The sequence below is a fragment of the Zalophus californianus genome, chromosome 15 (assembly GCF_009762305.2).
Source record: "Zalophus californianus isolate mZalCal1 chromosome 15, mZalCal1.pri.v2, whole genome shotgun sequence".
In the NCBI taxonomy this organism is placed as follows: Eukaryota; Metazoa; Chordata; class Mammalia; order Carnivora; family Otariidae; genus Zalophus; species Zalophus californianus.
The window spans coordinates 50,469,286-50,495,561 of NC_045609.1; the positions used below are offsets into that span (position 1 = coordinate 50,469,286).

The following is a 26,276-nucleotide window of genomic DNA, read 5'->3' on the forward strand; positions in this document are numbered from 1 at the left end:
TTGATTACAAAAGCAAATTCACATGGTATGGTTTAATGACCTTTCATAAATAGATTTTACAAATTTTAATAATGGACAGATTGCTACTTAATACTCAGTAATACTTAATACCTAGTAACTTCGGTGTATATGCATACGAAAATTGTCCAATAGGACTAGTAAGTAGGAGTGCTTTTAAAACTCAGGAATAGACAATTAGATAACTGGTCAAGGGTTAATTCCCCATCACTGGGTCAGCCAGTTAGACCTGGAATTCTCACCCTGCCAAGAACAAACCTACGGTGGCAACTTGCACTTATTGAGTAGGTATTTTTTTAACAAGTTGAGAGAGTTTATTCTTTTTTTTCTGCATTTAAAAAGACTATCATTAAGCACATCTGAAAACCAGAAGTTGACCACAACTAGATATTTCTAAAAGAACTCACCACAGTATGTCTGAAAAATGGCCTCAACTAAAGCCATGTTACCTCTCTAGTAAGTGTTTTTCCAGCTCTTTCTCTGGGTTTGTGTGCGCACGCATACACACACACCCCGTGAGGCTCTGATACATACTCATCCAAGCTACAAAAATGCCCTAATTTTACTGCTTTTGTGAAATGCCTATAAGATACAGTATTTGGATGAGACACTGTCAGTCCTTCACCGTGCTTTCAGTCTGAAGACCAGGCAGGGTGTTGGTAACTGACTCTCTCCGGCGAAGTTACAGAAAAGAAGAGCTGCCGGGGACTTCCCAAAAGCCACCCCCATAAGATGGGCGGAGTGCTGAGTGTCCGTGACCACAAACAAGCAGTGAAGAATGACAAGAAGCTTATGAGTCATGGTCAGAATCTAGTAAACAAAAATGTCCTCCTAGAGCAGCATCACGTTACAAACACAGAAAAGAGTGGATACACGTACCTTTTCACACAAGCTCTATGAGAGCCAAAACATTGTCTTTTCCACATCAGAATTGTAATCAGAGGTGTAGCAGTCCTCGGTCCTTGTCAGCGTTACTTCTAATATAACTAGCTGAATTGTCCCTTTTAAACCGAGCACTAACCCCACCCACTCCTCTTGGGTGAGATGAGCCACTCTGCTTTTGGGGCGCCAGACGTGCGGTGCGCTGAAGGCTGGCAGCAGTGGGCTTCACAGCTGCCAAGTCTGCTGTCAGCAATCCTTGGACCGGAGGCCACTCCACTCAAACGCCCCTTTTCTTCATACTGTTCTTGTCAGGGGCCCGTGATCACTCAGTGATGGGGACCAAAGTGTCTGGTGAGCCCTCTCCCCTCACACCGCCCCTCTACGTCACAAATCTGGCAGCCAATCTCTCCATTGTGCTACATTTAAGAATCATTTAAATCATGATAAAAATCAAATGTCTTCGTAAGAAAAGGTGCCATGATTCTAAAAAAACCGTTCTCAGGATCTCAAATGCTGAGGGGAGGCCTATCCCGAGGTCCCCTCATCCCTCCCAGCCCTGGCAGGGCTTTGACCCCACTCTAAGGCCTTGCTGGGCTCTTGCTCTGAGCAAGAACATGTCGTTTGGGCCAGTTTTTGTTTTGTTTTGTTTTGTTTTGTTGTTGTTTTCCTGTTGCCCTTCTGGTGTGTGTGCTTCATGTTTAAATCTTGTGGCCCTGTTTGGCAGCAACCAGAAAAATCAAACAGCTCAGGTAGTGAGTGAGGGACCCACGTGTGTGAGCACAGAATGTGTGGTGGTCACCGGTGAACAAGGACCCACACAGGGTGCTGCTGAGGGCCGAAGAGGAAGGACTAACTAAAGGCTGGACTTGCAACTCTGGTCCAGTGGCTACGTCTGCCAGGAGGGAAAATCACCAGCCAAGTGTCAAGTGTACAAAGGGGGGGCCGGCACACTTTCCGTTCTCAGCATGTTTCTTCCCCTTGGGAGTCCGTTACCTTTCACAAAGAAATGTTAACTATCAAATGCGTCCGTTAATTGTGCCGCTGAGGGTGAAACCATCCAGTTAGCATATACACTATCATTTGCATATCTTGGACACACAGTGTTAGTGCCATCAGCTCTCGTGAGTGGTACAGGACTCTCTTCAGGCCAGTTCGGGTCTGACATGCCTAAAAATGAAAACAGATCATTTGTTCTGCACTGAAGAACCAAAACTTCATGTGCAGACAGTAAGGCCTTGGCAAAACTCCCTTTGAGGTTCAAACCAAACTTTCTGGTTTCTGTGCCAATTACATGAATGCTTTCGTGCTCCAGGTTTCCAAAACACTGTTATATTTTTGGGGGAAAGATCACGTGCTCTCTTGGTAACTGGAACTTAACAGAAACTACCAATTTTGCTTTTTTTATGAGCTTCGAACTCCGAAATCTGATATAAATATTTGTTGACCTGTTTAAGTCTTTTTTCTAAGACAGCATAAAGCACTGCTGAATTAAAGGGCTTACTGCAGTGGGAAGCTTCTATAAAAAGTTCTCTAACGTAAGAAGCCTACTCGTCTTCCATCCAAGCCCACCACGGAGGAGAGAATCTTCCAAATCAGGGGTGCACGCGGGCGAGCCCCACAGCGTCGACAGGACAAATGGCGTGTAGCGCTAGACCCAAAGCCAGCAAGGAATCAGTGACTCAGGAGGCATGCAAAAGGAACAATCTCGGCTGAAAAATGCTTGAAACTCCAAGATTTAAAAACAATCAATGATCAAGTTAGGAAACAGAAAAATTTTCAAGTATTTAATCAAAGACAAAAGAAGGAGTTTTGGCAAGAACCATATTTACTGTCCATTGCAAGACCACAGCACCACAGACTATGTTCTTTCAAAAGCATTTGCTCCAGCTTTTAGCACTGACTTCATGAGCGACAACTGTCATGACAGTGTGTAATGCAAAGGATGTGAAAACATCAGTCTGCAGGTGTCCTCCCTGGTGGTGGGCATGTGGGCGGAGCTCAGGCCGGGCCGGCCAATGCTCCCTAGTACCGAGTGGCCTCTGAGAGCCACCTGCCTGCCCAGATGGGGTCTGGGAGTGACCACAGGCTGTGCCCTCAGTGCAGGCAGGGTGGTGCTGGCTCCTCCTGTCTCAATTAACTGCCTCCCCAGATTGGGTAAATTTATCCCAGTAGTTAAATTAGAAGTACTATGACTTGATACATACCCACCCCAGAGACGACTTATTTATCATTTTCTCAATATCCCCTGAGAGTTCTGCCCAGCTCTCTTTCTTCTCCATAATCATAAGTTGCCGGGCAGTGTGGTAATTATACTTATTTTCACATCCTTTTAAAAAAACATAGTTTCAAAAAAATGCCTGAATGTAAACGGATGCAAAGTCAGACATTTACAAATAAAAAGGTTCAGGGAGAACTTTGGTTTCATTCAGATCAGAAACACTCTTAAAAAGCATTACAGAGAGTAAGGATAGTGCAGAGAGGAACGATGTTGCTAGAATCTAGTAAATGCATGTGAAATTCTACCATAGAGTTTGTTTTCAATCCACGTGGAGGGGAGGGCTCGAGGGAGGGGAGCATTATTACAGTCCACCAGGGGCATCTCCTCCTCCGAGAGGCCGTCGTCGTAAAGCAGGGAGTCCGATGGGGTGGACGCGGCCAGGTCCAAGTAGTCCTGGAAGAGAGAGACGGCTGGTCACCCTGGCGTGGGCCACAACTGGACTTGCACCCTCCCCCTCCCCATCTGAAGGCAGAAGCCCTGGTTGGGTCCCACCCCCTGTTGGCTTACTAGCCTCTCCGTGAGACCTGAGCCCTCGCCAGAGAGCCCGCTCTCCCCGGCTCTGCTTCGCTGGCTCTGCTCCACAGCCATTATTGCTTCCCCTAGAAATTCACCTTCTTGGGGCAGAAATGGGCTCCTCCATTGTCCTAATGCTATCTCTTGCAGCATGATGGGGGTACCACACCCAGCGCCGGGGTACTGGCCTTTTTACCAGACCTGAGGCTCTGGAAGAGCCCACTGCAGCCCCATTACTCATGTGGGAGTGTCAAGAAGCATCTCCGGTTTGCTGGACACTTTTCAGCTTTCCTCGGAGGACCCCTACTGTCTAGAACAGCACGTCAGGATGCAGAAATCTGAAGTCCTCGATGTGAGTTTTGCGTAGGATGCTGCTATGGGCTTTAGCTCCTAAGCCTGATGATTTCCCAGAGCCTTCCACTGCCGCCGCCCTGGTTAAATGTGTCAAGAACAGTTCTAGCATTTTCCTGGCTGTTTCTCAGCTCTGTCCTAGGAAGGCTGGCTCTCTTGGCATCACTTGTTTTTTTTATTTAATGTAACCCTGTGTTCACAGGATTTGGAGGCTTGGCCCAAGTGGTACACTGATGTTAGGTTTTATTACAAGCAGCCTTCATACACAGTTTTTGTGTATGAAGAAATGCCAACTTTTCGTCAATGTGTCAATGCTAAGATGAAACCCTGAAAGCAAGATCTGTGCCTGTCTTGTTGACTTGTATTTCCAGCATCTGAGACAGAATATGATACACGGCAGTTGCTCAATAAATATTAGTTGAAACTTGTTGGCTTTCTCATTTACCTTACAGAGTTGTAAGCTGGAGGCACACAGACTAAATCTAGCCTCCCAGATATGCTTTATTTGGACCAGACTGAGCGTTTGGAAATTTAAATGAGTTATTAACATTAAAGATTGGAAAACTTAACATAAATATCCTTTAAAATTCAGAAGACCTGACACTCTGGCACTCATATTCCTCTAGATTGTGTGTGGCTACAGCGAGGGATCCTTCAGAGGGGCTGTGTGCTCCTGGTCGCCACAGCCCCCACCACTCCCTAGCCACTGCCAACCTCCAACCAGGCCCCTCGCAGCATTTGAGTTTAGGATACCCACTTCAACTCTACTCTCTCATGTTCCATTACTAAAAATTATTTTAACCTTGGAATATTTGCCTCCCACACCTGTCTGTGGAGAGTTCTTTCTAAGTATAAAGAGAAGAATCTTGGTTTATGATTTGAGAAGGGGCCTGGTTCAAGGAGAAGGGTTCAGTCATTAGCTGCCCTTGGGGGACAGCACGACCACCTCCCTTTGCACAGCCTTGCTCTGCCCCTGCCTGGGAACTCCATAGAACTGGGGTGAGGTGGGAAACCCCCACTGCCATGTTCAGGCTGCAGGTGGCCGACACCAGGAATTGGCTCCAGGTACTCACTCTGTTCTTAACCATCATCTTCTCCAGGTCTTTGCTGATGTCAGCAAACACTGGCCTCTTGTCTGGTTCCTGCTTCCAACACTGCAGCATTAGACCATACCTGGTGGGGAGCACGGATGGGCAGTTAGGACCCAGCTAGGACTGCCCCATCATGGCTGTCGCACCCCGCACTGTGCCCTGGGCCCAGAGGGCTCTGTTCTCAAACCCCAAAGCCATCTCTGCATCATTGGCATCCTTCTCTGAGCTGGGCCAGGATCTGAGGGGTCACTAGGCGCTTAGGTGCCTAGTGCTGTGGTCCAGTGTCTTGTGAGTCTCCTTTCCCTTGAGAAAGATTTGTCTTCACTTCCCTTTCAGAGATGCTGATAAATAGCTGACAGGACGCCATACCCCCTATGGTGGCTAAGGGAGCAACGCCAGTCTTTCAAACACTAATGAAGTGTGACCTGGTTGTAGAAACAAACAAAACTTCCGCCAGTCATACCTCTTTCTGGTGCCTTCCTCACTTCCTCACTTCCCTGGGTTCCTGGCATGGCTGCAGGGCCCCCAGGGCTGCCATGTGACTGTGTGTTAGGCCAGCCAGCTGCCGGCCCAGGCCATCCAGGGAGATGGCACCTACCCACCCCTGCACTCCCGTATTTAGCTCTGAGCCAGGCACATGGCAGGCACACAACAGATTTTGTGGGACGAATGGACCAGCATGTTTCTGCTAGCGATGGGCCCTTTCTCATGTGTTCTCAGCCTGTCCTCTGAGAATCATCTGCTGGAACCACCATACGTGAAGACTCTGGCGCTCTCAGGCTGTGGTGCTGGGTCTTCTTGCCTGCCCCCTACCGACCTCTCTCTCTCCACGTGGGCACTCCCCACCATGCACCCCTAAGGTCATCCTGAATCGCCCGCCCCTCCCCAAGGGTCCTGTGGGGACAGGCCTTGGGCTTAATCTGCTCCCTGGGCCTGAAGCACCCTTTGATCCTTTCCACTACTTCTCGTTGGCCCTACTTCCTCTCATCCATGTAAGTCTCCCCCCGACCCCAGGAAGCTCACTCAGCCCCCAGCAGAGTCAGGATGCCCAGCATCTGCTGTCATGCCCAGTGGTGGTTCTCCGACTTCTGCCTTGGCATGCTCTCCCCTGTTCCTACCTACCACCCGGTTCACCCTGGTGCCCAGGGCTGCTCGGGAGCAGGGAGGGAGGGAGTATGTTGTCTGTGTCTGAGGGAGGCTGGGCCAAAGGAAAGCCTGCTCACATCTCCTCGCTGCAGTTGTCGGGCCTCTCCATCCGGTATCCTGTCTTCAGAAGGTTGAAGAGCCGCTCCGGAGGAATCCCGGGGTAGGGATTGCCCCCCAGAGTCACAATCTCCCACAGCAGGACACCGAAGGACCACCTAAGGGGAGCGAGACAACCAGTGAGCGGCCGTACTGGGCTCAGCAGACCAGATGTCCACCCTCCCAGCAGCTGTTGATCCCATCAGCCCCCGGTGCAAAGAGCCAGCCAAGGCCTGACTGTATGGATGCATGTGGAATGGAGGTGGGGAGAAGCCATCTGCTGGCCCTGCTCACCCCTGCGGTGCTGAAGCCCCACCAAGCCGCTGCCCAAGCTCGGACCCCATATCCACAAGGGGTACTTGGCTGGCCCCGTGGAGATGCGCCAAAGCATGAGAGACAGCACAGAGCTGCCGAGCAAGTCAGCAGCACGCGGGGCGGGGACCTAGACCACGGGGCATGGGGCTGCCTGCACAATCCCTTCACCTTTCCTGTGGGCTTGGCAATTTTCATAAAATCTTAGAAGAAAAAGGCACTGCCACAGAAAAATATTTAACTGTGAGGGAAAATTTACTGTGAAGTGGGAACAAAATCGTATCACAAAACAGCATTATCACGAGCCCACTTACAGCAATAAAAAGCATATACCTGCACACCATGGAAAACACTAGAAGGCCCGTGTATGTCAGGACCTGCAGGAGTTACGTAGGGGCAGTGGGATCCAAGTGACGTCCAGTGTCTTCATTACCCTTATCTCTGCATTTTCTAACTGTCTACGGTCAGCTTTACGTAATCTGAACACAGCTGTTTAAAATTGTTCAGGAACTGCCTTTCCTCAGCTCACATTATTCAAGATATGCATGTCTGTTGATGACAGAACACTTAGAAACAAGTCTGTTGTATTTCTGAAAACTACCAAGTCTTGTGATTTGACCTGAAAGGCCAAGTTTTGGTTCCCTTCTATGAGCAGTTTGGGACACACCAGCCTAGCAACTCACTCCAGGCCACCCTACCTGTGGGTGGGGACCACTCCACTCCCAGGGAACCTTGCCTGAGCCCAGCCCACACTCGGATCCACAGAGGGGAACTGTTTGGTTGGGCCTGTGTGGCACTAAGATGCCCAGACAGGAGAGGGAGGGGCTGGGAAGGGGAGCAGCGAGCAGAATTTGCAGTTACCTGCTCACTGCTCTCATGCATTTCACTGTGACTCTCAGAACCACTGCGTGGGCCCCTGCCATTTGCTGAACGAATACATGAAGCCTCTTCAGCTTGGTCATTGCAGATGGTTGGTACAAGCCAACAGGCACTTGTCCCCCAGCCAAGCTGCCCAGAGAGGCATCACGGCACACTATGCATGTAACCTGGACCCCAGGAAGGCAACACCCACACTTACACATCACTTTGGGTGGTGTAGATATGATCGAAAAGAGACTCAATTGCCATCCATTTGACTGGAATCCGACCCTAAAAAGGGAATGAAGGAAAGGCATTAACATCGCCCTGACACCCTGGAACCCAGAGGTCAGGGCTGTGGAGGAGGGTGAGGCCATGTCCCAGGCATTTCCTGCTCTGGAGGGATGCTGAGTAACGATGTCCAGAGTACGCCCAGATACAGAATTGGCAGCATGGCCTCAGAGGGGCTGCAACTCTAGTCTGGGTCTCCCAGGCACAGCTGAGACACTGGAGGGAGTCAGCTGGCCTGCTCACAGCTACACAAGGCGTCCTTGTCATGCACCACATCCCTGCTGAGTAGAAACCCAAGGAATCATGAGCATGCCCAAGCCAGGTTTCCCTACAGACAGGTCCAGAGGGCTCTGGGGTACCCTGAGTGATGATGCCCAACGTGTAGGCCAAGAACGCCATCCAGCAAGATCTCCCCATTTCTGAGGGGGAATGAGTTTGGGAAACCAATTTCCAGCGTTTCCATCTTGGGGACTTATGACACAAACCAACACACTGAAGTCTTTTCCGAGAAGCCCTGAGGGAAGAAATCTGTTTCCATGCCTTGGGGCTGCTTTTTCCCCTATGACTTTAGCCTGTGAATCTTGTTAGCCTCCTCTGAGAGACTGCCCCCACTGTAGAGGCACTGGGGTCAGACCTAACAAATGCTTTCCAATGGAACTTGAGAAACAGCTCAAGTAGGTAAGTCTTACGACACAAACCAACCAAAAATGCATGCATTGCATTTTAATGCAACATGTCCTGTAATTTCTTTTTCTTTAAAGCCTTCTTTAGGATTTGCATCTTTAACGAAGTGTGATTTTCTATAACAACACTGCTTGCTACCTGGGCTCTCTAGGGGGCTTCGTGCTTGGACACCTGTACTTCTCTGCTCCATGACATGGGCCGTTCTTGGGGGGACTGGTGCATCAATAGAAAGACTCTGTCCACACCCCTGCACAGGGTGGGAAGCAGCCCCTCTCCACTTCCCCTTCGGCAGTTCTGAGATATCCTGTCACAATGGAAACCCCAGAAGAAAGGAAACCCCATCCTCACAGCCTGTGGCGGCACGGGGCTTCTCCTGACCCCTTACAGCAGATCTGAGGTCTACACAAGTTGCTTTTTGTATGTTGTTTTGAGCAGTGTCTGTTCTGAAGGCCAGTCAGCTATGACTCCTGAACAGCCCCGTGAGTGGCCCTGTCTGTTCTGTCACAAGGAGGCTGCAGGGGAGCGACTGACAGAGCAGTAGAACTAGGAGGGTTAGGACAAGGGCCACAGGGAACTGAACAACATGGCGAAGCAGATTTCCGCCGAAGGGCCCCAGACCACCTATTTCAGAGGTTTGGAGAAAGTGTCTGGGAACCCTACGCCGGGTCTCTGGACTCCATCTCCAGGGCCTCCCTGTGGGCCTTGCAAACTCACCCAGCCAAGGGTTCCCAGGCCCCCGGCCCAGGGGAACCCCCACCTGTAAAGCAGTTCATTCCTTCCTGCCCCAGAATGACTGCTGCACTCAGGTGTATTGACTTCAGTCTCCTTTGAGCGAAGAGCTAAAGTTACACAGAGAGGAAACGGGACTTTCATCCTGTAGAAGCGAGAGGAACAACTGCAGAGACAACTGTCATTTCTGCAGCACTAGGTGACCTTCAAAGGTGGTGGTGATTAAAAGCAAGAGACGCTGCGGGGCCCCGGTTCCCCAGTAGGTGCTCTGAAAGGTCGGGTGTGGCGCTCAGGAAGAGAAGGAACAGACCTGGGGTGAGTCCTGAGCTGGGTCTCTGGGGACCCAGGAACCAGGGAAGGATTTGCAGATGAGGGCTAGAAGTTCATACCCTAAGCCTCTGCTCTCTGTTCCCTGGATGTTCTAAGGGCTCCGCGCCCACCCACTGTGGGAATGCTGCTCCCTGCCCTACACCCTGCCCAGGAGCCCTGGGTCACCCCCCGGGGACCAGGTACCTTGCTCCTCTTCACGTAGGAATCCTCTTCATAAACATCTCGGGACAGGCCAAAATCCGAAATCTTCATCTTCCGCCCCTCGGCTACCAGGACGTTTCTGGCGGCCAAGTCCCGATGGACAAGCTGCGAGGAAGACAACAGCAGGGACCCCTGAAACCTAGGTCCCCATCATAGGCAGTGGGGGCCCCGGCTTGCGCGGCACACACCTTCATCTCCGCCAGGTACCGCATCCCCCGAGAGATCTGCCAGGCGAAGGAGATGAGGTCGCCCATGGTCAGGGCCCGCTCCTCGGGGTTGTCCAGGTAGCTGGAGCTGCGGCTGCCTCCACTGCCCACGTAGCCTGGCCCCGCCTTGCGGCTCTCTCGGAGGAAGCCCCGCAGGGAGCCGTACTTGGCATACTCCACAATGAGGAAGAGTGGCCCTGGGTGGGGGGGGCGGTGAGAGGGGGCTGTGAGCTGGCCGCCTGCAGGGCCCTGGGCTGTCAGAAGTCAGGCCAGCTCTGGGAGCACGGGAGGAGGGGGCAGGGTCCCCAAGCAGGCTCTGCACCCTGCCAGAAGTGGGCAGAAGGAAATAGCCCTGCTCTGGCCACTGGCCTGGGCTTCACACAGCACAAATACATGTTTCAGTCCCAGCTCACTCTTGCACGGCTTGCTCTCCTTGCACCGCCCATGCCAAAGTGGGCTCCCTGGGCAGATGAGCACAACCTTCTGGGGTGCCCATGGCAGGCAGCCACTGTGCTCAGTGCTCCCCTGGGAGGCACGCCCTTGCTGCTAGGATGTCATGTCTTTCTACACCTCGGCCCCACTGCAGCGCAGGCTGGGTATGGTAGATGCAGGCAGAGAATCCGAAGCCTCACGTGGTGCCTGCTCCCTGCTCCCTGTTCTCAGCAGCTCTGAGGCTGCCATCTTGGCCGAGGCCCAGCCTTGAGTCCTGCTGGTGCCGACCAACATCCTTGCTGCCCTCTCCCTGGGGGACCCTGCCCTCTCATACTCACAACACGCACATCTGTGCACACGTGCACACACATGGTGAGAGGCCCTGGAGTGGCACAGACCAGGACAATCTCCTGTGTCCTTATGTAAGAAATGGTGACAATGCCTTCACCATGCAGGGCTGCGGTTGGGGTCACTTGAAGGTCATGGCACGCCTAGTCCCCAGTCCCCAGGACACACCATCTGTTTCTAGAGCTCCCTGCCCTGGGGCTCCTCCTGGAACAGGGTGCTGACAAACCAGGATGTCACCAGAGGCCTCTGAGCAGCTGCAGCAGGCCCAGGGAACATGCTCGGAGCAGAGGCCTCATGCAATGCTCCTGCGGCAGCCCCTCCTGGTCCTCTCCCCGACAAGGGAGGACGCAGGCTCCAGATGGGGGCTGGAGCCACAGAGGACAAGGAAGGGGAAGGAGGAAGAATGAAGCAGCCCAGAGCCCTGAGCCTGCACTGGGCAGTTGCCTGCCCCTTGGCCGGCCTTACCATCCTGGCTGCAGGCCCCGTACAGCTTGATGACATGAGGGTGGTTGACCTGCTTCAGGAGGTTGAACTCTGACAGGAGGTCCCGCAGCTCACTTGGGGAGGCGTTCTCTGAAATGCACATCAACACAGAGACTTGCAAACCAATCCCTTCTAGAAGCCCCTTCTGTGAACACCCTGGGTCACCGGACCTACATCTTAGGTCTGTATAGACCCTGGTTATCTCCTTCCCACACAGCCTACCCAGGTTTAGACAAGGCCCCCAAGGACCCTGCCGCTCGGGACTTCTCTTTGCCTGTAGGATGGTCAGCAGTGGCCTCATCTGCCTCCAGGGAATAACCCTGACAAGCAAACTTCTGCATCAGGAAAGTCTTTCCATGGAAACCCTTCCTGGACCAGGCCGTGTGTGTGTGTGGCAGTATTTCCCTGCAATTGCCATCTTTCAAGGACAGAGGTGCATAGAGACCGTCCTCACAAATCCTTCTGGAAGGTAGGAGGACTGTCCCATGTCCTAAAGCACCTGCTGACCAAGCACTCAACAAGAGGGTGAGGCCCTGGAGAAAGCTGGAGGTGATGGGACTTCACAGAGGTGGCCTCCTGCCACGCTGAGCATATGCATCCTGAGGGTGGCAGAGCTGTGCTTGGGCTCCCACCAGAAGCTGACGCCTGAGGGGAGGGATGTGCAGTCAGAAGCTGTGGCTACACAGGCCTCCCAGGGCAGTTGCCCCACAAGCCCCTGCCGAGTGGTACCACATCGCCCTCTGGCTGCACGCTTGTCTGGAAGAGAGAGGACAGCTCTCTCTCCTGAGAGGGTGTTGGGACCCATACATGGTGGCCTGGGGGCTGGTCTCGATGTGCCCCCTTAGTGCCTGGGGCCTCAGGGAGGCATGGGGAGACCCCAGTCTGAGGGCCTAGGTAAGCATTCAGAATCACCCTGCACAGTGTAGCCCCGAGTGTTAAACTAGAATTCTCATGTGCACCTGCCAACCTGTACCCACTGCATGGCCCCTGGGCCCTTGGTCCATGCGAACCAGAGTCTGGTCATGGCAGAGGGCCGTCCACCCAGTCTCAGCTCAGAAACACTAGTGGGAGAGTGTGTGTTTGGGTGAGTGTGTGCCCACTTAGAGCCAGACTTAAGGCACAACTGGTCACAGAGGCAGGGCAGATCCATGGGGGGCCACCGGGGATCAGGCCAGGCAGGGCCCCAGGGGCCAGGGGCCAGTCCTTACAGGTGGCTTCTTCACCAGGACCCCAGAGGCACTCGGCTGAGAGGAATGAATGGGGCAGACTAGGATGGGAGAGCTGTCAGTTTTTAATTTTTGAAAAACCCAGCTCTTTACCCAACATTGGTGCAGAAGCAGCACACTCTAGAACCTTCCAAGTGAGGAAAGTCCTCTTACCCTGTTTCTCCAGGGACTGCCCTGGCCCGTGTCACCCATGCTGGTGGTCTCTAGAATGCAGCCACTCAAGAATAGCAACAGGGGCGGGGGGGCTCTTGAGAAGGCCCCGGGCTGGCTGCCAGCACCCTGGTTTTCAGGGCAGCTCTGTCCAGCCCTCGGGGCTCCAACAGAGCCACCTGTTCCCACTGCCTGGAGGGGTACCTTTCAGCATCTTCACGGCCACGGTCGTGTATCCTGCTTTGCCTTTAAGCCGGAAGGCTGTTGCCTTAACCACTTTTCCAAATTCCCCTTCTCCCAGAGTTTTTCCAAGAACCAAGTTCTTCCGAGGGAATTCCCACTTCGGATCCTCCTAGGTGGGGTTGAAGGAAGGGGAAGAAGAGGAAAAGGGAGAAAGTTGGTGAGGATAAGAGGAAAAGAAGACAAGGCCCATAAATGAGCCCCCAGCAGACAAGCTCCAGTGTGCAAACCACTGCCACGTAACCCAGCGGGCGCTGGTCATCCCCCTGCACCAAGGGCAGGACCTCACACCTTATGGGAAGATAGCTGTTGGCCCAGAATGGCCTGGACTCTGGATGCCTGAACCCTTGCTTGTCCCCGGTCTACCCGAACATGGCCTCAGCCTTCCCTGACCCACGTTCTTGTCTCTCAAACAAGAAGTTCAGGGCTTACTTAGCACCCAGGGGGTGCTCACATGGATGTGGCTTCTTCCCTCTACCCACCCTGCCTTCCCACTGAAATCCCACTCAAGATGACTCTGGGACAGCTTCCCAGACCCCAGCCTGGCCTCACATCCTTGAACTCTGACTGGGGATGCCAAAGCCTGTCCTGGGGATGCTGGAACCTCCCCTCCTGTGCCAGCACTGGGCGTCCATTGCCCCAAGTCTCCCTGCAGCTGGATGTGGGTGTGGCCTGGGGGTGCTGCTATGATGCACCCTGCCAGACTCGCCTGACCCACACAGATGACACCACTGGGCCTACTGTCCTGCCAAGCAAAGCCATGCTTTGAACACCCAGGTATAGGTGTGTGTGAGTGCGCTCCTTGTGGGCAGAGGCGGCCTCCTCTCAGCACCGTGTCTCAGGCTCCTGCTGGCTAGCTCCTGGGCATCCTGGTGTCAGCTCAGGTTCCCCAGGAACCCACAGTCAGGGACAGAGTTGACAACATCATCATTGTTACCCTGGTGTCCTTACCTCCACACTGCACTGGATAAGCATTCACTGCACATGGAAACTGCACTAAATCTGTGCGGAGAGCACTGATTTGATCTTCTTAAAAGACATTAAAAATTCTACTTTATATAAGAGACAACTAAGGTCAAGCAGTTGAGTAATGTGCCCTCAGAGCTGGTCAATGTAGCCCTTGGGCCTTAGGCTGGGTTCTGGCTTCTCCGTGCTGCAGGCCCAAGCTGACGTAGGCTGAGGGTGGTGTGTGTCCACTTGTTCGAGCACCCACCAGCACTGCCCTTCTTGTGACCTCTCCGTAGACTGCCTGCATTTATAAAGGAATCAAATGGCTCATCCCAGAGGCCTCCTGTGGAGGCTGAGATGCTTCCCAGGACAGGGGTCATAGACCCCATCTGCTGAGCGACTGGAGCTAGGAAATCTAGGATAGAGGCTGCGGTGTCTACCACATGTGAGAATGGCTCCCATGGCCCAGACCCATACTAAGGGGTGAGTACCCTTGGGTGGCTCCTCCTACAAACCATGGCCACCTCCCAGCCCTGGTTGGGTACTGCCAAAGGCCTGGTGACTCCTGAGCTTTCTGCTTGGAGGTCCCTGTCAAGGGGCGATGTTCCCTGCCAGGCCTTGGAGGTGGAGCTTCTGTTCACACACACCTCTCCTCAGTCCCTCTTAGAATCTGGCTTCCAGCTCCTTAGCAGTTGCCAGCAGGGACACAGAAGAAGCACCGCAGGCTGAGGGGAGGCCTAGGCAGGATGGAGGCTCTAAGGAGCACACAGTAACTGCAGGCCCAGGTCCTCCCACGGAGAAGGGGGATTGGAAGCCCGCTGGCTCTGGCCAGCACGCTCTATCAGCCCACTGCTTACAGAGTCCTGGGGCCTGCCTCTGCCACAGCCGGCTCAGAGGCCCCACGGTGGCCCTTTCTCCACTCCCCAAATGAACTCCCCTCCCCACTGCTGCCACCCTGGCCCAGGCCCTGCCTGTTGCCATCTTTTGCCTGGACGAGGAGAGTGCTTCATCACAGGGCTCCCACTTTTGCACCCACACCATAGACTCCCCAGTAGAGCAGCCTGCAGAAATGAAGGCCAAATATGGGCCTCTTCCACTGAATCCCCAAACCCCAGTGCCCCACCCTCTGAGAATAAAATCCACAGTCTTCCTCAGGGCCTCTCCACCCCCCCCATCCTTGGGGCATCTGCAGGACAGTTCCCTATCAGGTATGGCGTGGCCCACCCTCCCAAATCTCAGTCCACCTAAATTAGCACCTAGCACTCTCTACTCTGCTCAACTGCCCCATGCCCTCTGCAGCCCTCCACCCGCCTGCCCTCCCTGGAAGGCAGCTCCGCGAAAACTCGGGGTTGCTCATGGCATCTTCCTGGTGGGCGAGGATGCATTAGCTGCTTGTGAGCTACAGGACACTTGGCACCAGGGAGCCCCGTGTGCCCTTCCCCACACCTCCCTGCTTCCCCAGGCCCGAGGCCAGTGCCCCCTGCAGGGCCTCCAGGATGGCGGCCTCTCAGGCCGAGGCCCTGCTCTGAGCCTCACCGGGATCTTGAAGGCGTCCACAGACACCTGGTTCTCCATGGAGTCCAAGGAGGGCCGGCGGGCGCCCGACGAAGAGTAGCTGACTGGGAAGGCCTGGGCTGGCCGGCGGAAGGTCATCTCGGCGGAGGCGACGGGCGGCTTGTGGGCATTCTTGTGGTAGCGGTGGATGCAGAAGGTGGAGAGCAGCATGGAGACAATGAAGGAGAAGAGCACGGCCGCCGCGATCACCGTGCGGCAGAGCTCATCGCACAGCGGGTCTGCGGGCAGGGGTGGCCATGAGGAACGGCGCGCCAGGAGGGCCCGGTGCCCACCGCTGGAGGGCTGCCTGGCAGCCGGAGCCGCCGGCAAGTGCTGCTGGAACCAGCATGCGAGGGCAACACAGACGCTCACACGGCACCCGCCGCTCGGCAGGCACTGTGCCGTACGTTTTCCCTATGGAGACGGTTGTCACCCTCCTACAGAAGGGCCAAGAGGCCCAGGGAGTTTGAGCAGCCTGCCCGAGGTCACAGGGCAGAGGCAGCATATGCGCCACACCAGGAGGAAGGTGTGGAAGGCTGCACCGAAGCCGGTGGGCCCTGGAGCGCTGGTGGGGAGGCGGAGTCCCTCTTCCATGTGCCTGATGTCGTATTTTCTTTATAAAACCAGGAGACGGAAGGAAAGTGGCTCCCGATCTAGCATCATGCAGCAACAACTCAAGAGCAAGAAAACTGTCCTTGGGCTCAGGCAGGAAATCTCCCCGGGTGCTCAGGCCCAGGCCACCCACGGCACCTGCTGGCCCAGAAGGCATACCTGCAGGCTCTGGCTGGGAGGGCGGGGTTCCGGCCAGACGATGCCATGGGCCCAGAGAAGACCCTGCCCAAGGACCATCTGAGTAGATGCTGAGTTATTTGGTGAAAGAAATTTCCAGCCCAATCTTTCCCATAGAACTCTGGGCTGGAAGTCACTCTGTAGAGGCCCTGACCTAGACCTGTCTGCACAGATTGGGGAACCGAGGCCCAGAGAGAAGGACGAGGGTCTCCCGGGTTTTACCAGCCTTCCTACAATTTTCCTCCCTGGCTCACTGGGGCTCAGGGAGGTGTGAGGAGCCCTGCCCTGCATGTGACCCCAGCAGTGCCCTCTACCCACTCACCCTGGTTGTCTTCAGGCTCACAGAAGCACTTCTTCTCTTCGGGGAAACAGTTGCAGATACCAAAGCCAGCTTTTATCCCCCAGCGGTCCCCTGGCTCGTGCCCACCAATGATGCTGCCGCCCCCTGGTGACAGATGCAGCCCACTAAGCCTCCTGGTGTGACCACACAAACCAGGACCACCCAGGCAGAAGCATGAGAGGTCCCTCCCCACACAATGTCAGCATGCTCAGGCCCAGGGAGGGCAGTGAGCTCTGAAATCTGGGTCACCTGGGTAGGAATCAGCACAGTCTGCCCGCAATCCAGTTCCCTGACCCCAGCAGGTAGGAGGAGGAACCCACAGGCTGCCCAGGACCCTCGCTGAGGTCCACACATGGTTACTTCACAGAGCAGAGAAGGGGCAGCAGGGAGCCACAAGAATCAGGGGTCGGGAGCTGTACCGTGGCCAGGGAGACACTGGAGAGTGGGTCAGGGCACCAGGCTCCAGAGTCTTGACAGGGCAGAGCCCTTTGTTCAAAGGAAATGTTAGAAAAAGTCTCGGCACATAAAACTCAGGAATGAGGCTGGTTTGGCTGAAATGCAGGTGGGAGTCCAAGCCTCTCCCGCTGGCTACCCCTACCCACACCAGGCCCTTGAACTTGCAGGCCCAGTGGTTGCTTACGGAGGCAGTCCTGGGGGCAGATGTTGACATTTCTGCTCTCCACAGCATCACAGTGGCCATCGGGGCAGGTCTTGATGCTGGGGGAGCAGGTGGAGAAGTTCCTGGTGATCCCTATAACACACAGTGGGCCGGTCACCACCATGTGGGAGTACCCGCCCTGGTCAGACTGCCAGAGCCAGAAGGATGGCACCCCAGGGCCTCCCCAGCCAACCCTGTCCCCTCCCGAGGAGCAAACTGAGGCCCAAGCAGAGAATCTGTGAGTGGGATCTTTGTGGTGGTGGGCACAGCGTGGACTTGGCTGCTGTCTACGCCCCAACCCTAATGTCTGGGGCCACATGCCCTGGCCTGCAACCTCCCAGGTAGAGCCTCTCTGTCCCCTGCACATCCCAGCTTTGGCCCAGATCTTCCCAAACCCAAAGGGACCTGTGGCCCCACAGTGATGAGGAGCCTGAATGCCCTCGTGCTGTGCCTACTCTGCATCCACGCTCACCCTCTCCCGACATCAGACACTACAAATGTGGACCGGATTCTGGGCAATAGATGCGGAGAGGGGAGGGCCATCACAGTGGCTGGCAGGGCCCACACGGACCCCGTTTCCACTCAGCCACCATTACCCCTCTTGACCTCCTGGTCGCAGGTCCCTGGCTCTGCGTGGGGCCTACCTTTGCCATCTCCCTGTCTCCACTCGCACCTGCCCGTCAGAGAGCCCAGGCCGCCGCACTCCTCACACTCAGGCCTCCTCTTGCTGACTGCACAGGACAGGGGGCAGCCTGGCTCCTCAGCCACATCTGCAGGTGGCAGAAAGCTGGTCATGGGGGCTGGCCTGGACCCAGTGTCCAGCCGGCATCCAGGGGCAGAGGGAAGCACTGGCCAGGTTCCTCTCATGGGGAGGTGTGCCCTGCCTTAGCACCAGGGCACAGGGCGGTGATGGGGCCCACTGAGGAAGAGGGCTGTCACCACAGTCACGGCAAGGGGGGGGGGCAGTTATTGGGCTGGGCTAAGTATGGAGGGAGGATGTGAGGAGGCTAATGGCTAGACTCAGCCCAAAACACATATGCCCAGTTAAACCTGTATTTCGGATAAACACTGGCCCTTGCTTTGTGTAACTGTGTCCCTAACATTGCATGGACGTACCTGGAAGTTTGTCTTCTAAGAGACTCTGCAAAGGGACATACTTACACCAAAAAATTGCTTGTTGCTTACCTGAAGTTTAAATTTAACCAGGGTCTTGTATTTTCTCTGGCAGCTCTAAAGCAAGCGCATGTACAGAACGCATCGGCAGTGGTGACAGGGAGTAGTGACCATATGTTATGCGGTCACTCTGGGCTATGCTGTTTTATTCTTTCTCCTTGTCACCCTCCCAGCCCAGCTCCGCAGGGTGCACTGCGATTCTCATTTGATAGGGAAGGAGACTCAGGCTCAGGGACACTGCCATTAGGTGAAGGGGAGCAGGCCCGGGCCCCTTCTGTGTGGGGGAAGCCCATGGCTCTGCCACACCCTGCCTGTCCCGACCCTCCACGGGGCCCTGGCACTCACACGTCCCCTCCACGGTGACGACCAGTGGGGCCTGGGTCTGTCTGCGGGTTGGCCGGTCGGCGGCCACCACTGTGTACTGGAGTTGAGAACAATCGAGCCGCTGCAGGGCTTCTGTGTCATTCACGAACAGGGTCCCCGTGGTGTCCTCGGCTGAGGTGACCACCCCCAGGACACTGCAGTTGGTGCTGGACAGCTGCAGCTTGTACTGCACGTGGATGCCGCTGAACTCCTGGCAGTTGTCCACACAGACTTTCCCAATCTAGGCACGGGGCACAGGGGATGCCTCAGCCGGGTGGTGCACCGGCCTGTGATGGTGGCTGGGCGGGGGGCTTCTGGGCAGCCCAAGTCCTGGAACTGTCCCCTACTGGGTCCAGGGATGACAGATACCCCCTCCCGCCAAGTTCCCATCTTCCACGTCCCTGGAACCTGCAGACCCATCCACCTGCCTGGCCCTGCCCTGCCCATCACACCACCACCCACCCCTGCTCCTGGGAGCCAGAGGCGAAAGAACACAGGGCACTGAGGTTTGGTTTAGTGACTGCCTCGAGAGGTGCCCGTGCTCCCAGCTCATTCTTTACTCACTCACTCGTTTAGGCACGAAGGCTGATTGGGTCCCTCCTCCTCACCTCCCTCGCTTCTTCTGGCCAGGCCAGTTTTGTTCTGGGGACCACCAACTGCCATCCTCAGTGCATGTGGCTGGGGTGCTCCACCCCCTGCCCAGGTCACCTGCCCGGGCAGTCAGAGCATTGCACTGGGGCCACAGGATTCATGCAGCATTGCTGCCTGTCCTACCCGAGCCCCAAGGGGCCTTCCTGGGACTCCGGCTGGAAGCCCTGGGAAAGAGGATGCTAGGCTGGCAGTGCCACTGCTGGGGCCCAGAGCTGGGCAGCTAGAACTCTCCTTTTTATCCTTCAGCCATATGAATTAGAATGAGAGTTTCAGTGGCTTAAAACCAGAAAATCTGACTAGTCAAGTTGGGGCAGAGGGCAGGGGTGGGGCAGGGCGAGGCCCTGCCTGCAGCCACTTAGCAGGTCCTTGCTCAGGCTTGCTCAGGCCCAGGGCAGAGCCAGGCTCCTCCACACCCGGGCCTGACATCGCAACCAAACCACCTCCCGGATGTCCCAGCACATCCCCATATAAAGCATGCTCGCTTCCACTCTCCCGTAGGGTCCTCCAAATTGCCCAAGGTCACTATCCTCAATTTACAATCATAAAGACTGGGGAGTGGGGGTGAAAGATCACAGCTCAGTTTGAGGCTGGATTGGGACTCAGGTACCTGTGATCTTTTGAGTACAGGTGACACATCTCCTGCAGTGCTTGCTCCCATTCGATATCCCCTCAGACACCCTTTGGGCCCCTCTGCCTTCTCACCTCCCACCATCCTGGACCTCTGCCTCCATGAAAGGCCATGGGTGGCAGATCAGGAGCTTGGATATGTCCATGGGTGGGGTCTTTTGTGTGCAGGACCTGGGTGGCTGTCAGGAGTAGAGGGGGCATGGGAACCAACCACAGAAACTGGGACAACTGGAGATGGCCCTAAGCATGACTTTCTGAAGAGGATGTATCTGAAGCTGCTCCATTAGGAAGGAGCAGTATGTGAAGTCATATGCATGCTGCAATTGCAAGTAAAATTCCAGACGTCCTTAAGAGAAACGTTCTAGAAAAAGCTGTACCAAAATGCCAAGCACTAGTTGATATGGCGAGAAGGGGTCAGTCCTCTCTGCCCTTCCTCTTCCTTAATGGATACTTCACGTTTTTTCCACTTCTAACTTATTTTCCAATAACAAAGGCAAGATAAGCTCTAATAAACGCACTTGCAAAAGGCAAAGAGGAAGCGTTCCCCACCTTTCCCTGCAGAGGGCACCACTGTTAACCGCTGCCTGCATTTACGTACTGGCAAATTCAATCAATGAAAATTTGTTTTTGGAACATAAGGAGCCATGTGAGGCCAATATTTTTACAAACCACTTTTCACTTAATAATCCACCAGAAACATCTTTCTAAGTCGCCATATGTAGATTCAGCTGGCATTGCTGTCATGTTAGGACAAAACAGGCTTTAAAGAGACCAAGAACAGAGAGGGCAAAAAAGAGGCCCATGGTGCCCACCAACCCTGCCCATGACTCTGCCAACTTCGCCATGGCCCCAGCTTCCCTGGCCCTGTGCCCGTGGCCTCCCCGGGCCACTCTGTGTACTGGTTAGGCCAGAAGGAGTGTCTCTCACCCCCAGCCCTGCTTGCAATCTGTTAAACAGTGTCCCACCCTGGGGGTCCTCCACCCCTCCATGCCCCTCCCTGGGCAGGCATCGGGCTGTGGGCTCACCTGGGCGAAGCGGCGGGCCCGCCTGCTCACAGTGAAGGAGTAGGCGCTGGGTAAGTGCAGGCTGACAGGCAGCACCGTCACGTTGAAGTGGAGGCGGAGGATGCCCTCCCCCGGGCCCTGGAAGTCCGAGTCATTGACCAGCACGGCCAGCTGCAGTGAGCGGCTCTCCGAGATGGGGAGGCTCCGGTTGAGAACCAGCCCTGTGGGTGGAGGCACAGTGATGACTGCCTTGTTGCTTCGGGCCTGGGACCATTGCTGTCCCACGCCACTGCACGCCTCCTCCTAGCCACACGCCTGGCACATACACACATGTGTGCAAACATAGTTTTCACATGTGTGCTCTGTGGATCACAGACTTGGCAGGTGGGGCTACGTTGGAACCACTGTTTAAATGTTGGCCGTTGTGCTGAGCTGGACGCCGAGAGAAGCCTTCTCAGCGGGGAGGTCACCTGTATGTATGGTGGTGTGTGTGTGTGGGGGGGTGGGATGTCTGTGTGTGGGGTGGGATGTCTGTGTGTGTTGTGTATACACGTGTGGTATGTGGTATGCATATAGAGTGTGTGTATGTATGTGTGTGGGGTGGGATGTCTGTGTGTGTTGTATATACACGTGTGGTATGTGGTATGCATACAGAGTGTGTGCGTGTGTGTGTGCGTGGGGGTGGGATGTCTGTGTGTGTTGTGTATACATGTGTGGTATGTGGTATGCATACAGAGTGTGTGTGTGTGTGTGTGTGTGTGTGTGTGTGTGTGTGTGTGTGTGTGTGTAGGGTGGCTGGAGAAGAGTGGGCTGCCGGTTCCCTGGGGGGCCCAGCCAGGCCATGCCTGGCCCCTCTTACTGTAGTCATGCACAGTTGCCCGCACAAAGCTGCCGTTGGCCTGGGTCAAGGTCTCGTTGGGTGAGTGCTCGACACGGAATGTCTGGAGGGCCCAGGCATCCCCAGGGAGTAGTGTGCTTGTGTATCGCCTCAGCAGCTCCCCAGATGCTGGCACCACATCTGCGTCGAAGACACGTATTGTGGCCACCACAGTGCCCTGTGGAAAACAATGGGCGTTAGTCAGAGCTGGTGAGAGGGACCCCTCAGAGACCCTGCAGGCTGAGACCTCCGGAGGGCACATGCCCCACAGGTGGACCAAGTGTGTGCAGTCAGAGTGGGCTCTAGGGGCAGACTGACCTGTGTTAGAGTTCCCATGGGGTCCCTTGCCAGTCTAGCCCAGTCACCCTCCCTGGCCACTGTGCCTCACCTGTGCAACAGGTATGATAGACTTCTACAGACTTCCCATAAGAATGGATTAAAGCAGATGCCCAGGTGCTCCACTGATAGACTTCACCAGGTCCCACAGACAACAGCAAGCTGGGCCCCACAGGGTGGAGTTAGCTCCCTGTCACATAGCGATAGATGACAAAGCCAGATCCAAGTCCGCCCAGGTGTACGCCAGAACATTCTCCTCCAAACACCTTCTATATACCAGGCTGGAGGGGATCACGAGGAAAGTTCTGAGCAGTCACAGGACATCTTTGCTTTCGCTGCTAACCAGACTCCTTGTTGTCACCCCAAGGCAGCCCTTCAAGCTTATGCGATCTTTACCAATAAGATGTGCTTTCCTCCTGACCGCCCATCCACCAAACCAGCACCTGGGTTGCCCAGAGACCCAATCACACGTCTCCCGTTGCGCCCCTGGCCAGCGGGCTGCAGGACGGCCTACGGCCCAGCAGGTGGCAGTCACGCTCCACCTGCCGGACCGGAGCCGGGGCGGGCCGAGGTGGGCGGGGCCGTGCTGGGAGATCCCAGCCGGAGCCACTCCCGGTCTTGCGGCACTGCTGGGCTACCCTCCAGGAGTCTCTCTGACCCTCCAGTGAGGGCTGACAGAGGTGGAAGGGGCTGCCCTCCTGGCAGCTGTCCTCTCCCCCTCTCCGATGCGCGCCCTTGGCCTTGCCAGCCTGGTCAGACTCATGCTAGGCACCCGGGGTCCCTGGACACTCGTCGGGGGCCCGCTGGGCTGACCTCCCCTCTCCTCCTCCCCTCGAGACACGCAGAAAGCCCCAACACACAGCTGGGCGAACAAATGAAAGACAAATGGCTGGAGGGATGCTCAGCCACAGGGCTGGATGGCTAGACGGACAGCTCAACAGACCAAGAATAAATGGTGGACGGAGTGGCAGACACCCAACAGATGGACGACAGACAACAGACAAGCACAGTGGTGGCAGATAGGCACCTCCTTCCTCTTGAACTCCACCACAGCGCTGGCGGTGTCGAAGCCCCCAAGGAAGGTGGGCGCCGAGTCGTCCTCATCGTACACGGTCACGGGGAAGGGCACCATCACCACCTCCTCTTTGCGCGCACCGACGCGCACCGTGCACGCGGCCACCAGCTCATACTTTTCCCGCAGCTCGCGGTCCAGGGCCCAGCGTGTGCTCACCTCCAGGCTGTCCGGGGCGCAACGGAAGGGCAGATTCTCACCTACACACCAAGCAGACCAGGAACCCCAACATGACTCCCGGGGCAGGGAGCAGGGTGAACTGCCTTTTTCAGGGGCCCGCCAGGAGACGCTGCAGGGGAGGGTGGCCTCTGTGGGTCAGAGTTGGGGCGCATGCTGGCCCTGCCCTGAGCTCTTCCTCCCTGGCTCCAGACTGGAGGGGGGTGGGGCACAGAGCTCCAAGCACTGGTTGGCAGTGATGACTGTGCACTAATGAGCTTTCCTGGGCCTGCCAGTTTCACTCGGGCTGATGGGGAAGCTCGGGGAACCAGAAGGCCTGCATCAGGTCTTCACCCTGATGACCTAGGGAGGGCTGCTCACATCACTTCCCCAACCTTGCCTCCCCTGATGGGGATGGGAGTGTGGGGGACACCAGCTCAACCAGGCTGTAGGCCCAGAGATCCAGCTCCCAGCATTGGCTGGCTTTTGAAAAAAATAGTTATGCAATTTTAAAATTATGGAAATAATACGTGCTCGTTTTAGAGAATGTGAGAAATAAAGCCACTATTCCACCATATGAAAACAAACATGGTGGACATTTAGTGTGTGATTTGAAGTTAACACACAAATATTTCCAACTGCCTTTTTTGCATGCCCGCTTTATACCCCCTGGCTGTGTGACCCCAGATTGGTTGTTCCGCCTCTCTCTGCCTCTGTTTCCTCACCAGGGGACGGGCTAGATGAAGGCTAACATGCTAGCTCCCCACCAGGCCCTACTGTATGGTCAGTGACTCGTATATCTTCCCACAACCTGGTGAGAGGAGGACCAGTCAGGATAGCACACTCTTCAAAGCAAGCCTGTTCTGAAATTCATCTTCTAGGAATAACTCAGAGAAGGGGGAAATGCTGATGGCTTGAGGGTCAACACTGACCACCCCCACAGCCAACCACAGAGGTTACGTCAGTTCCACCCAGCAGGAAAGAGAACGTCCCTCGGTCCCTCACATCAGCGCCACGTATTACATTACACGTGGGAAATGCTTATCATATAATGTTTCTCTCTGTTGTTTATGGTTACAAAAACATGCTCAACAAAATTTAATTACTCAATCTTCACGAGGAAGGGCAGCTTTCTAGACCTGATGTTTGGCTGACAATCTTGCACAAAGACATTTATCCCTGCTGCAGGGCAAAGGTAAGGATCCTGGGGGAGTGGATGTCTCCTTTTCTTTACTGAGATTTTCTTTAACATCATTACCACGTGTGTGCGATAAACCTGGTGCGAATCCAGGTTCCACAGCAGTCTACCTTCTGTGTCCCAGTTCCTTGCTTTTAAATATTTCAGTGGTGCCTCCTGTCATCAGTCTGCTCGGGTGCCTTCTCTCACTTCCACTGGGATTCACCTCCTGGTCCCCCCTTGGCCAGCCTCCCCAGGGCCATCTTGTGGCTCGGTCGGCTGCCCTTGCAGCTGCTCAAGCAGAATCCTAGAACCAAGCTGGCTCCCTCTTTCCCTCAACACCCATGGCCAACTCATCAAGAAATCCTGCTGGATCTTCCTTCAAAACATGCCTGGAAGCCACCTGCTCCGCGCTGCCTTGTGGCTTCCACCCTTCTTCCAGTTTCCATCCTGCTGCTCAGGGATTTCTCAGGTAGCCTCCTGTTTCCTTGCTTCTACCCCACGCTGCCCTGTACCGGATCATTCCTAGCACAGCAGCCAGAATAATCCTTTAAAGGTAAGTCAAGGCTTGTCAATGCCACCCCCTACAAGCCTTCCATGACTCCCCAGTCCCTCAAGGAGAAACTCTCAGGAACTTCTCTGTTCTCATGGGCCTCTGGTCCCCCCACCCAGCTACCCAGGGGCCCCACTGCAGTGCTCTCAAAGGGGCTAGCCCAGCTTGTCTGGTGCCCTCCCACCTCTGCTCCAGCACCGCCCTCCCTAGCCATGAGATAGAAGCCTGTAGTCTCCACCACTCCACATCCTTGGAGCTTTACGTCCCAAACAGCAGTTCCAGAGGCCACCCCAGGGGAATGGAGGCTCCAGGCAGGCAGGATTTTGACTTGTTTAGTTCACGGTCACATCCTTAGCCCCTGGAACTGTATTTGGTTCATGACAAGCACACAAGAAGTATTTCTGGAATACTGAATGAACGAATGGTGTGGTGGTGACGAGTAAGCCAGATGGCTCATGTCAAGGGCTGGCAGGGCTGTGCCTGGCACCGAGCAGACACTGAGGGGGGCCCTACGAAGCCAGCACTCACCTTCTAGGAGCCTGTAGGACACGCTGATGTTGGGGCACAGGAACTGCACAGGCAGCAGCCGGAATTGGTGGAAGGTGCCAGGAGGCCTGTTCTCTCTGATGCGGAAGGAGACACTTGTTTCGGGAAAGCAGAGCTCCCGGGGTTTGAGGGAACCGCAAGCCGGGAAGGAAGTGTTGATGAAGGAGAAGTACACCCGGGCACAGCCTGGCCACTGGCACTCGCCCTCACGCAGGGACGCGGACAACAAGAAGACCTGGAGGTAGATGGTGAGCACAGGGAAGCCGCCGTCTGCAAAGAGAGAAGTCAGGCTTGGTGGGGCACCAGCCACACCCGCAGGTGGTGGGGAATGGAATGGCGAAGGGGCAGGAGCTCCAGGGTTGGTGTAAAGCCCAGTCCTCTCCGTTGTCCACAGGGCTCCACTGGGCTCTCGACCCTGGCCAGCCACCTTCCACTTGCCCTGAACTGCCCTAGACCTGGGGTCTGTCTCTGCTTCAGGATCTCATGGTTTTACTCCCTCTGCCTGGGGGTGCCTCACAGGCCCATCCCTCGTGTCATTCAGGTCTCAGCTCAAATACCACTGCCTCAGGTGCACTGAGCACTGGGGT

At 55.2% G+C, this 26,276-nt stretch overlaps 1 protein-coding gene across 2 annotated transcripts in view; it reads right to left on the reverse strand.

The window, feature by feature from the left end:
• The window catches only part of RET (ret proto-oncogene), a 53,941-nt gene continuing 27,665 nt past the window's right edge, over positions 1-26,276 (reverse strand). For both annotated transcript variants that reach the window (XM_027589376.2, XM_027589384.2), the window contains exons 3-20: positions 25,672-25,959; positions 23,213-23,457; positions 21,832-22,027; positions 20,994-21,193; positions 18,673-18,931; positions 17,799-17,924; positions 17,137-17,247; positions 16,479-16,601; positions 15,350-15,606; positions 12,830-12,977; positions 11,232-11,339; positions 9,969-10,183; positions 9,763-9,885; positions 7,766-7,836; positions 6,357-6,494; positions 5,116-5,215; positions 3,424-3,571; positions 1-2,067 (exon numbers count right to left, since the gene is read on the reverse strand). In XM_027589376.2, coding sequence (XP_027445177.1) covers positions 1,910-2,067; positions 3,424-3,571; positions 5,116-5,215; positions 6,357-6,494; positions 7,766-7,836; positions 9,763-9,885; positions 9,969-10,183; positions 11,232-11,339; positions 12,830-12,977; positions 15,350-15,606; positions 16,479-16,601; positions 17,137-17,247; positions 17,799-17,924; positions 18,673-18,931; positions 20,994-21,193; positions 21,832-22,027; positions 23,213-23,457; positions 25,672-25,959 — 3,014 coding nt within the window. In that variant the 3' untranslated portion in view covers positions 1-1,909. The remainder of the gene's footprint in view (positions 2,068-3,423; positions 3,572-5,115; positions 5,216-6,356; positions 6,495-7,765; positions 7,837-9,762; positions 9,886-9,968; positions 10,184-11,231; positions 11,340-12,829; positions 12,978-15,349; positions 15,607-16,478; positions 16,602-17,136; positions 17,248-17,798; positions 17,925-18,672; positions 18,932-20,993; positions 21,194-21,831; positions 22,028-23,212; positions 23,458-25,671; positions 25,960-26,276) is intronic.